Raw genomic sequence first — 12,599 nt, forward strand, 5'->3', positions numbered from 1 at the left:
GGAACACTCCCCATAATATTCTGATGAGGAATTACAGAACATGAATAATATAATCTAGTGTTAAAATTTAGAGCATGTTTTTCCAGTACAGCCAGTTTCTAACAGAGGCTCACAGTTCTCAACTCCTCTGCATCACAGCACTTAACCAGTGTTACAGTTACCGGTAAGTAAGAGCTTGGCTAGGATCAACCTAAGAAGTCACCCAGGGACAGAATGCAAGGAGTGAAGTAAATTAACCGCAAAAGTACACCAAAGTAACAAACAAAGCTTTTACCAGTACTTTCGCTCCAACTTCTAACATACAGCTCTTCCCAATATACCTGCACTGTCAAAAGGCTTCAAGTCTAGATATATATCGATCTGCAATCCTTTCCCTTGCCAAAGACAAAAAAACAATACGCAGTTTTAGGTGAATCTTGTTAATCTGTTTATCATTAGTGTAACTTATCTGCAAGCCTACTGCTGAGCAACACAATCAGAAGTATTTGTATATACATACTCAAGACTCCTGGTGAAGGAGGAAATACTATGATTGTTTTGAATTTCTTTGCATTCATTCCACTTGAGTGAAGACATGCTTTTTGATGATTGAAGTGTCTAATAGCAATTTTTTGTTGGGGTGGGAGAGCAATAGATTTTATTCTTTCCTAAAGTGTTCTGAGGTAAAGCCTTTTGACGTTATCTCAGTCTCTAAAAATCTGCAGAAGACTTGTGCACCAATGAGCCGAATGGAAATTAATTAAGTGCACTAACTTGGAGGCATTTCTGTAATGACACTGCTGAGAGAACCGTAACTACTGCTGCAAAAAAGAAAAATAAGTAAAAGACCCCAGTATTTCTACCATACTATACCCAATGCAGAAGTGTTTGTTTACAGAATCAAAGGTTAATCCTGCTCATACTGTTCTGCTTTAGGAAAACAGAAGTAAAGGTAGCCAACTACATATTTTGTCATAGTTTAAGGCATGCACCTCTTCACTGTAAGTAAAGAGAATTATTTATGAGAGGTATTAACATAACAAACAGCCCTCATGCCCTCAACACTAGAGAATCACTTAATAGGATGGCTATAGGGAAGTTTGTCACAGGTTAATCCCATATTAACTGCCCGCACCATGTCCAAGAAACAAGTGGTCTGGGAATCCAAAGGAAATAGTGAATAGAAAACCTGAATATTTTTATATAGACATATGTATGTATATAAGCTGATCCATCTACCTATCAGTAACTAAATTTTACTGCATGTTTATGGTTTAAATGTACTCAATTTTTGCATCCCATATAGTAACAGTAAAACCTGAATGTTTAAGTACCTTGCCATTAGTGATGTACTTGCAATTAATTTTTAGAAATTTCTCTGTAAATGCTTCCTCCTCTTCGGAGGTAGATGATACCACTCTTGTAGGACGAACACATACATGTCCTGTTGAAGCAACCAACTCTTTCTGTTGGACTCCATCTGGATCCTAAAAGGGAATATTAAAGAACAAACAAACAAACAACAACTTAGCAACCTGGCTTTTTTGATATTAACTTTAAGAGATCTTCTATTGTGTAAATTTTTTCTTTGACACGAAAGCAAACTTAAAAATGGGGTTCCAAATCCACTGAGGTTTAGAAGGACTACTTCGACCTGACAGTGTACATAACTAATGAAGCAAAGCTTAACCAGCCCATAATAAGAAATGCAGGTGGGCAAAGACACACAGAATCAACCTGGGAATAAACAACAAAATAATGATCAGAACTCACAGAGGGATACTATCTGATATACTGTCACATGCAAAATTTGAGAGGAAGTTAGCAGAAAGGGTTACTTTCCAGCTTCAACAGAAGTGCTATTAAATGTCTCCCATAATAGTATACCCACTGTCGGAACGTCAGCTAGTCCAACCCTGTGCTCAGAGCAGGCCTAAGCCTGCATTAGATCATGTTGCTCATGGCCTTTCCAGTTAAGTCTTCAAGGCTGGAGAATCCACAGCCTTTTCAGGAAACCTGTGTTTAACCATCCTCACAGTGAAAAATATTTTCCTGTTATTTGACCAGGACCTCTCACGCAGCAACTTGTAGCTGTTGCTGCTCATTGTTTTACAATGGGCCTCTGAAGACCCCAACTCTCCTTTCGCTCCCTCTGACCTGTCTACTAGGTAGTACAACACAGAAGTCATGCTGTCCATTAGTATTTTCTTCTCCAGACTAAAAAACAAACAGTTCTTGGCTAATCCTTGTGCCTCATATGTTTCCATTCCCTGAACATCTTAATAGCATGTCAATCTTTGCCTTATACTGGAGGTGCCAGAAGTGGACGTAACACTGCAAATGCAGCTTCACAAGCCCCCCCAGGCAGTGGAATAACTATTTCCCTTAACCTGTTGGTATTCCTCTTTCATCTGCCACCTGGCATGCGATTAGCCTTCACCATCACAAGCAGACATTGTTCAACATCTCCACCAAGACGCTAGCCTGAATCTCTCCTTGGCCCTTAGCCTTTTTCTGCAAAGCTGCTACACAGCTACCAATCCTCACCTTGTACTGCCAAGTGAGGCTCTTTCTCTCCCAGACAGGTCTTTGCTGTTGTTGAACTTCATAAGGTTTCTGCTACTTCATCTCTCCAGTGTCTCTCTGATGAGCAGCCCTTGCCCTTCCCTTCAGTGTATTGACCACTTTCCCCAGTTTTTGCTGTCCTCCTGGCCCAAGCTTGCTGACAGTGCATTCTGTCTTCTGTCCCACCAGTCAAGTCACTGATGGGCAGATTATCAACAGTATTAGCCCCAACAGGAATACTCAAGGATTTGTAACTATTGCCACAGAAAAACAAAAAATTACCAACCACACAGACAAATGCTAAACCTCTTTGAGCCCAAAGATCCTGTCAATTATTCCAACCCATCTTGAAGCACACCCATTCAGGTCACATTTCCCCAGTGTTACAACACAGCTGCCTTAGGACAGTGTCAAAGGCCTAGCTCTAGTCAAGGTAAAACAACACGCACCACTCTTCCCTCCTATCTGCTGAGCCAGTCATCTCATCACAGAAAGCAATCACTTCAGTCAGGCACGATATACCCTTTGCAAATTCCCTCTGGCTATTTCCAACCATCTTAGTCTTTCACATGCCTGGACATAACTTCCAAAGGGTTTCCTTCATGACTTTCCTGGGCAGATAATAGGAAGAGTTCTGTAGCTTGCACTCTAACAGTACATCTAACAAAGCAGTGAACATGGAAACCATACCATGGACAGGATAGACAGTGAAAAAAATATGTTTTCAAAGAAAAGCTACATGTATAGCACGCAGGTTGCACCAAAGCCTGTTTTATAGTCACAGCAGCCCTGGTTTAGAGCTTAACCAACATCTGAAGACTGCCATTTCATAAATAATTGCTAATTTTACTTACTAATAAAAAAACCACTATTTATAAAAAAGCGTGAACTATGTTTCCTCTGGTTTTCTGCTTTGCTGTTTAGTTCTATTCACTAGTACAGATTGCAGCTAAATGCCTTTAACCATATCCAGGAACACTATGCACAATTGTTTTCAGCTCACCATCTCACCTGGCACTACTTTAACCTTTGTCAGCATCTTTTAATTTTAGTTAGAAAGCAAACAAAAGAAGCCAAAGCAACTTATAGAACACTGAACTGGGTTTTGCTGAAAAAGCTAATGGGGATACAACTAAAACCCAAACTTCCTGGAGATTAATCCTTCTTCTATATATGCATTTCTTCTAAAAATTACGTGGTCACCTTTGTGATGCATGTAACTTAGCAAGCACTGCAACAGTCCTCAGCTGATATCCAAGTCCACTGTGAATAAGCCAGCTATTTCTCATTCATATTGCCACGTGACACAGAAGCAAACAAACTACTAGGAGCAGACTTTGAAATTTAATAATTACACCGTTGTCACTAATTATTTTTAAGTGGATTTTAAATTTTGTAAGGTAGTAAAGCTTATTGGAACTTCTCAAATACGTGCACATCACGCTGTTGAATGAAGAAACCCTTCCAAAACCCAGCAGCATAAGAAAGGTTTTAAAAAAAAATAATATCTGAGTTCTTACACACACACTGACACTAACAAACTTACTGAAATACACACTAAAATTCTAGCTTAAGTGTAGCAACATAAAAAAACATGACAGGGTTATGCAGGTCATATTAGCCCCATGCTGTTTTGTATTTAGTCACATGGTTGTGTTAAGTTACTCACATGTTTTATCAAACAAAAGAACAGAACATATCATAGTTTATATTTTGCCTCAGATTTTGCTTAGTCATCTCACTCAATTTCTAGCAAGAACTCATTGATTTCAACGACTGTAAAAGAGAGAAAACTGCTTTACATTATACAGGGAGAATAATGTATCCTCTTTACCCTGAAATATGCTTAAATTTAAACTGCAAATCTGGAGTCAAAATTGGAGCAGAGTCGAAAGATGACAGAAATCCATACAGAGGCATTAGAGAATGTATGCTAGTATTCTTTCGCTCATAAGCACAACAGTCAGCAAAGAGAGGAGAGAAACCTGGAAAACAGGTGCTAAAAGGAAGAACAAACCCTCCAGCTTTAATTGCCCAAGTGGAAGTTAAGTGCTTTTGTGTTGCTGGATAGACTTTTTGAAGAACAAAACCAAACACACACACACACACACAGAGTCCACATTGACAAGTGGAAGTGATATCTGTTTCCTGCTTTCTTTTGACAAACTGTATTTAGGAATCTCCCTTCCCTCCTCACGTGTACTTTGAAAGACCTCAGAAACTTTTTATATTGTCACATTGCTTGTTTGACTTTCCCTGAAGCATTTATGAACTGCTTGGAGCGATCCTTGACATGTAATGATATGCACAGAACAGCCCTGCAACAATACAATGTCAGTTACATGAAATTTAACACTCAAATTGTTGCTAACATTGAACTGCCTACACTAAACAAAACCACCTTTTGCGTAAAAGGATTTTAACTTTAAAATATTTTAATCTTTGTTTCTTCTACATTTTCAAGCTTTTATTTCTGCTTTGTGCATACACTCAATAGAAGTTCCAAATAAACTACAGATATGATTACATGATTAAGCCTCCTTATCTACTACATAAAACAAGCTATACAAATTAATTCACAAGAGCAAAAATAAAGTATTTTTCTGATATGGGATCTAGTTTATTGTAGGAAGAGCTCTGATTTCTCATAGTAAAGCTAACTATTTTCCCTTGAGTAACTGCTCACAACATATGCTATATGGGTAAGCCTATCCTAACACTTACAGTCATTCTGAGACTGATATGGAAAAAATGTATTCTTGCAGACTAGTCTGTTTCCTCTGCTACACCACCTTCTGTTTTCCATAAAACATAAAAGAAATTACTCTGTACAAATGACAGCAGACATCTCACGAGATCAGGCGTACTAGGTCAGACTAAAGGCGTAACAGCAAAACCAAACATTAATTTTCAGTAGAAGGGTCATCACAGCCTTTGTAATGCAGCTTGGGAACGTATTCACCAACAAAGCAATACCTTTAAATATAAACTTCTCTGGAACAAGTCATGCAAGCAAATAAATAAATGCTTTAAATCTCAAAACATCCTAAACTTTGAGCATACAGAACCCTGGAGTATACATTTGACAGCTTGACTGAGTACTATCAGGTAGTGTTATCAAAAAAGCTTGTTATCCAAGACAAAAGATAATAACTGGTAGAAGAATCACAGTGACATATTAAGAAACATCTGAATAAGGTCATAATTGCACGAACTGCAGAGAAGCTCAGGCTCTGATACTGCATCTTTCTGGTTGGAGTTCTTGTCTTGGAATTCTGTTAACAGTAAAGAGTGTTCCTAGAAAGACATGCTTTCACAAAGCTAGCTCCTAGCCAAAAATCTGCATTTGAGCTTAATTACACCACAGCTTTGATGCCTAAACAATTTTAGTATTTGAAAGTCTACCAAGGTAGAACTATTGAATAGAAACCAGCTATAATCAATTCTGATTTAGTCCTTCGCTGAGACAGACTCTTTTCTTTACCTCATTTTGCTAAATCAAACTAGAGAACCACCACACTCCCCTACAGGAAGCAGAGAGAGCCCTTACCTTTTAGCTGCTTGAGTATTCTTGCCAAAGCATCCTTGCTACAAAAACTATCAATAAGACTACAAACAAATGTTTTAACTAGTTCCGAAAAATAATAAATACAGAAAAACAACAGGAACTAGTATTTAAGACTTCAGCATGTAAGGATAGTATTTTGCTACAAATAAATTGCCTTCAAATCAGTTTTCACACAGAAAACTGTCACTTACAAAGATTAAAAGCTTTTAAAAAGGTACTATTTTATTTTTCAACTCCAAGTGTTGTTAAGTACTTTCTTTCAAAAACAAAAGGACAGTTTAAGAAGAAAGCATAGCATCTGTAACATTTATCTTGTAAGGGAAAATTATTTTCAAGGACAACAGGTATACCTACATTTACTGTAGCCTTGTCAAGCTCTGCTTCAGAAGATGTAGGCGATAGGGGACTTATAGGACTTAGAGAGGGGGAGCTGTCCACACTAGAAATGTAGTCTGGATCAGGAACATACAAAATCTATAAAGAAGATATAATGTAGTTAGAAGTTATGCTTTCAGGTTTACTTTACGCTTCCTACCAGTTCAGGTATATTTGCTATGCTTTCTCAAAATAAGCTATAAAAAAAAAAATCATTCCTACTCCCATTAATTTTAACAAAAATTATGAGTTGAGAGAATAACCAACATCACACAAAGTGCTTCTTAATTTTAGCTTTTCAAGTTTTAAAATGTTATCTTGATATAAGATTGATTTCTAGTCATAATAATAGAGGGAAAAGCTCAGACAGAAAGCATTAGAAGTACACAGCATGCCAGAGACACCCAATACAGTGTCCAAGGAAGACCTGCCCAATTATTTCTTTTGCTGTTTTTATTTTCCTTATTTAAGGAACCAAGAAAAAGGTTGGGAAACAAAATTCATAGATACAGCTCTTAACACTGAATGTAAGGGGGAAAAAAAAAAATCAGCTTAAGTTATTCACCCCTTAAATACATTACTCTGGACATAGGTGGCATTCAAGCTACCTAGACAAAGTTTTGCAACAAACTGAAATAAAAACAGGATTTTTTCAAACAGAGAGCTAATATTGAATGGCAAATTGTTAACACTGTAGCTGGCCTATCACTTGTTCTCAGAGGCGGCTTTCAAAGAGAAGTGAAAAGTGAAGGCAAAAGAGGGAAAGAAAAAGATGGAAGCAATAACGACCTATAAAAAGTGAATGATAGTTCACATACTGCTGCTAGACACAGCAAGTTGTCAGACTGGAATAGAAACATTGTTCAATTTATTACAATAGAATTGCAGGCAGTAGCATGGAGTCAGGAATGTTGTTTGTAAGCTGTACTGTGAATTTGTCTTCTGAGCTAGAGCTGGTAAACAGCCTGCTGTATTTGCAAAGTAACAACTCAGCTTGTACGCAATTGTTATTATACCATTAAGTAAATTTAGCTTTACAAGTCCTCTGATCTTATGTAAGAGAGACAAGATAGCTTCATTACATGTTCCCTTGTTAGAAGTTATTAAATAGGCACAAGGAATTCACCAACAAGAGAAAAGGTGAAAATCTTTTACAAAGCCAATAGGAAAACCAGTAAGAGTACTTTAACGCTTTCTCTGGTAGAGATGAGAAACAGAAAAATGTCTTTGTTGGGTAAGTAACATATATAGTGTAATAGTACCTGTCCAGGAACGACTGCTCTGGAGAAAAGCTTATTTAATTGAACCAGTTCATTGGGTGTTGTATCAAATTTCAAGGCAATACTGTTTAAAGTATCTCTTGATTCCACCTGTATCAATTGGGGAGAAAAAGAAAAACAAACCTGTAAGCAGTTAGTTCAAATAGCAGCTTACACATTTTATCATGTGTAGTTTTATCAAGATGTTGATGAACTTTTAAGTCTTTGTATGTTATGATTGCTCAAAAAACCCTAAAGCCCAACTCCCAAAAAAGCATACCTACCCTTAAATACTCATCTATTGCAACCCCATGTAAGGGCAACTGCCTGCCCACTACGTTGCCAGGGGGACGAAGTCTCAGTCACACACTCTGAGCTGAACTTCTGGTCTACAAATTCACTGCTGGGTACCACGAGTCCAATACATGACTGACTAGTTTCACAGAACCCTTCATTCTCCCTCTTCAACCGTTCTTCACTTACAGAAAAGCTAAAGCAATGTCTATACGGTAACACACTCTCTTCCCATTGAAATAAGCTTCTGTTAACTCAACTTTCAAGTAAAATCCATCACTAAGATAAAAAGCAAAAATACTGAAGCAAAACAGGTCAATGAGTACAACAGCAGATGGAGCATAAGCATTTTGAGCGAGTGATTTCTGAGCAAGGAATTTTCCAAGCCCATTTTCACCACCATCTCCCAAAATTTATTCAATATGAACAAACAGAAGGTGGCAAAGGAAAAAAGTTTTATTCACAGAGAGTATTTCAAAATAAAGAATTCGTATCAACCACTTAATGGTGAAGAAGATGCAAGAAGGGTGTATACAACAAAAAAGAATTTTGTGTAATGGCACAGAGCTTCATAAACACTGCATCAGGAAAAAAATTCAATCAGCTAAAAGAAGATGAAGCAATATAAGCGAAGCTACATTTGTGTTACTAAACAGGGAGCACAGCTAGAAAAAAAGAATATCCACTGACTCCTGTCTTAAATGTCTTCTCATTTGTCCCTCCTTCTATATCTGCAGAAGTCATACACCTTCCACTCTATATAAATAGCAAGTATCAAACTAATTATTCACAGGTTTAATTTTCCTTCTATTTTCAGGCTGTTCACTTTAACTTTTCTAGGCAATTACAGGAAATAATGCTTTCTCTTCTAAATTCCCTTTACTTAATTTTCAAGGGAAAAGTGAGGAAGGGGTGAAAAAGTAAAAGACAAAACCATGTTTTTCTTCATAATGTATGTTCGACACACAACTGTTTTGAGAACGCCATTGGCTACTATCTCTGCATAACCACTGGGTATCCTCTGCTCCTTCCCTCACTTCCTGAAAAGTATGCAGGAGCACCATGTCATGTATGCCTTGTCAGCTGTTGCTAGACTTAAACGTAGGTATCCTTTACTTCTGCTTGAATAGTTGAACTGGGGCAGAAAAAAAAAAATTGAGAGGAGAGAAAAAAAAAAAAAAGAGTCTCTGAGCATCCAAGTTTTAACAGTTTTTGGTACTGGCTGGCTCTGACAGTAGACCTTGACCTTACATAGTCATGCAGAAAAAAGGCAGCATTTGGAACCAAGACTGAAATACTGTTTCCATAACCACACTGCAATAGAGGTAAGTGATAAAACATACATTGGACTAGCCTACTTCCAGCCATACTCTGTTGTGGACTGTTCCAGTTGAATTGGTATATGCCATATAACTAATAAACATATGTTTTGCTGTCAGTACAATGTAACAAGGCACATTCGTTCTTCATAGGAGTAGCAAACGTTCTGCCAAAGTGGAAGAATACGTACCAACAGGTCATAGTGTTAGTTAGTATTGGGTAATTAAATATTTAGCATTTTAACACATTTTATTTGCATTGCAAGAGTAGCTGGCAAATGGCATTCTTATTGGCTGCAAAATAAAAACAGCATACAAAAAGTTAAGTAACTGCTCTACAAAAATGCATTCCTGCTTAAACATTCCTAAACTTAACACTGAACAGAACATCCACCCGAAAAGCATTTAAGAAAAGAAATGCTTTCTCTTTATTAACGTTTTTCAAAGTTATGTCATGTTAGGGAACACATGTTGACAGTACAGGAATAACAAAAGTATAACTGACAGATACAAAGAAGAAAACTATATTCTTTAAATAGAGAAGAAGGTTGTCCTGCAGGAAAAAGTGCTACAAGTCTAATGTACTTTGAAGGCAGTTACAGTTCAACAGATAAAAGCAGAGCCATAACTGGAATACTAACGTAATTAAGAGTCACAATTAAGAGTTTAAGAATTCCTTTCCATACAGAATTCATTATAATTTTATAAAGGTGCATTTGTCAACCTAGATTCACTGAAGAAAAAAAAACAAACCAAAAAAACAGGTAAGTATTGCTAAACAAATGGCAATTAATGATTTTTACCAAGTTTCCAATTTGTTATGACAACTCTTTCTAAAGCACGCCATTAAGTTAACAAAATGGCAAACACCTCTATAATACAACTCCATAATATAATAAAAAAATACTCTCTACTAGTATTTCCAGGTATGAAAGACTGTATTGTAATACATCTTAGTAATTCAGTACTGTACTGTCACACAGATATGCAAAAAATAAGGAAGTTCTCATATACCGCTTCTAATTGATACTAAAGCAGAAATTGGAATAGGACCCTAACCTGACTAGACATGTACTACTTGTTGAACAGATAACAAACTGACAACCAAATCAAGGAACAGTAGCGTTCCCATCAGAAGCTCTACATAATACAGAAAGATTGCTAAAACAAACCGTAAAGTGAGAATCAAAAGCTTTCACTAATTCAAAAGTCCTCCCAACATTTATGTGAGAGAAAATAACTGCTGCTAGGTAGATATTCCTTAGGTATCACTTAAGGGTTGAAACATTTGAGATTTTAAACTTATAATATGAAATTAAAAGCGTCCAATTAAAAAACCCACAAAACTTAAGCCTCTTAAGAGTGCATTCACTCTTTTCATCCTGCAGAAATAAAACCACCTGGTGAGATCCCTTGGCAACTAAAAGGTTTATCTCACAAATCGTGAACACACGAATAGCAAATATAAGCTTCCTTTTCTTATTTGGCTGTAAAGTTTACACAGGCGAATCTCCACACTACACAGGATTTCAGAGACCAACACTGATACCTTCTTAAAACAAAGAAACTGTTAACGGAATAAAGACTTCCTGAAGTAGCTCCCTGTATTCAAAGGCTTATTTTCCAATTCTCAGGCTTTCTACTATTTCAAACAATAGAATGTGAACAGCCAAAAGCTGCAAGAATAACTTTGTGGAAAGCGTAGTTTAAGAACTAACACATTAAAAATGCACTACCACACACCACAGCCACGCTCCAGGTTTTCCAATCATTTTTTCCCCCCCATCAATTCAGTGCTAGAGAGGAGGGCAAAAAGTCATTCCATGTCTCCCAGAAAGCAAACTTTCTATACATTTATGCATGTAGCTATTTAAGTGTTATTCTGAATATTAAGAATTTTATATAAACATTTGGATATTAAGACACTATGCTGAATCTTCACGGGAAAATGTGCCCTTTTGAGGAGAAAGGGAGATGATTAACAAGTGATTGCCTTGTTTCATTATTTTAACATAACAGCAAGTTTTGTTCCAATACAAGTAAACTTCAAAAACAACCACTAGACACGTGAAAATACTATTTTATTCCCTGAAACAATCTGAAATGGACTCGAGCATGCCAGCTGGTGCCTTGAAATAGTTCAATATATATCATGCATTGGCTTTTCTTTCTTCAGTATACTGACTGGAGTATAAAGATTGAAAGACATTGATTAATGAAAAAAGAAAACATGAATTGTATATTAACACACACAAACTCTACTTTGTACAACTTTTGTTGAAAAAGAGCTTCTTAAAATATAAATAGCTTTCCTATATTCAGTTGCAAAAGCTTCTTGTCATCAACTTTTACATAGAAATATGACACATAAGACATTATTACCTAGTTACTTCTACTTTATATACTCACATATGCATACAGATAAGTCTAAAATTCCAAGTTAGCTAAAATCAAGTTTTACAGTATGACTAGATACAGAAAGAGCCACAAGTCATACCTTCCATCTTCATCTTCCAATAAAATCCCAAATCAGAACACTCTCTTCAAATCATTGTGTCCCCATTTGATCAGAGGTGCATCCCATTACCCATTTCCCATTTATGGAGCACTACTTGTATACCCATGCTTGCCAGGTGTGCTTGTGTGCACCTGTAGACAAATAGCTTCTGAGTCACCACCAACTATGGTTCAAACTGCCTTCATTTCTGTCAGATTAGCAGCTAGCAAAGTTTTTTAAAAAAATCTTATTTAACACTGTTGTGGTAGCTGCTCACTCACTCCCCCCTACCTGAGTGGGATGGGGGAGAGAACTGACTTGGGGGGTGGGGGGGTGGGAAACAACCTTAGAATTTGTGAGTCGAGATAAAGACAGTTTAATAGAGCAGAAAAGTGGAAATAAAAAGGAAGTGCAAATACTATTATTAATAATAAGGAATTAGAATATACGAGCAATATACAATGCAATTGCTCACCACACACCAATCAATGCCTCATCAGTTCCTGAGCAGAACTCCCTTTCCGCCTGGTTTATATACTGAGCGTGACATCATACGGTATGGAATATCCCTTTGGTTAGCTGGGGTCAGCTGTCCCAGCTGTGTCTCCGCCCAGCTTCTCATCTAGCCTCAGCCTACTTACTGGTGGGGTGGTGTGTGAAGCTGAAAAGTCCTTGACTTAGTATAAACACTGCTTAGCAACAACTGAAAAACATCAGTATATTCTCAACGTTATTCTCATGTT

General features: G+C 37.0%; 1 protein-coding gene across 7 annotated transcripts in view; it reads right to left on the reverse strand.

Annotated features, from left to right (window-relative positions):
• Positions 1 to 12,599, reverse strand: part of OXR1 (oxidation resistance 1) — a 290,219-nt gene that overhangs the window by 49,071 nt on the left and 228,549 nt on the right. For 6 of the 7 annotated variants that reach the window (XM_055704451.1, XM_055704446.1, XM_055704447.1 and 3 more), the window contains 3 exons: positions 7,750 to 7,857; positions 6,467 to 6,586; positions 1,314 to 1,466 (listed from right to left, as the gene is read on the reverse strand). In XM_055704451.1, the coding sequence (XP_055560426.1) occupies positions 1,314 to 1,466; positions 6,467 to 6,586; positions 7,750 to 7,857 (381 nt within the window). The remainder of the gene's footprint in view (positions 1 to 1,313; positions 1,467 to 6,466; positions 6,587 to 7,749; positions 7,858 to 12,599) is intronic. The other variant, XM_055704450.1, reaches the window with a different exon arrangement.

Source organism: Falco cherrug, chromosome 3 (assembly GCF_023634085.1).
Source record: "Falco cherrug isolate bFalChe1 chromosome 3, bFalChe1.pri, whole genome shotgun sequence".
In the NCBI taxonomy this organism is placed as follows: Eukaryota; Metazoa; Chordata; class Aves; order Falconiformes; family Falconidae; genus Falco; species Falco cherrug.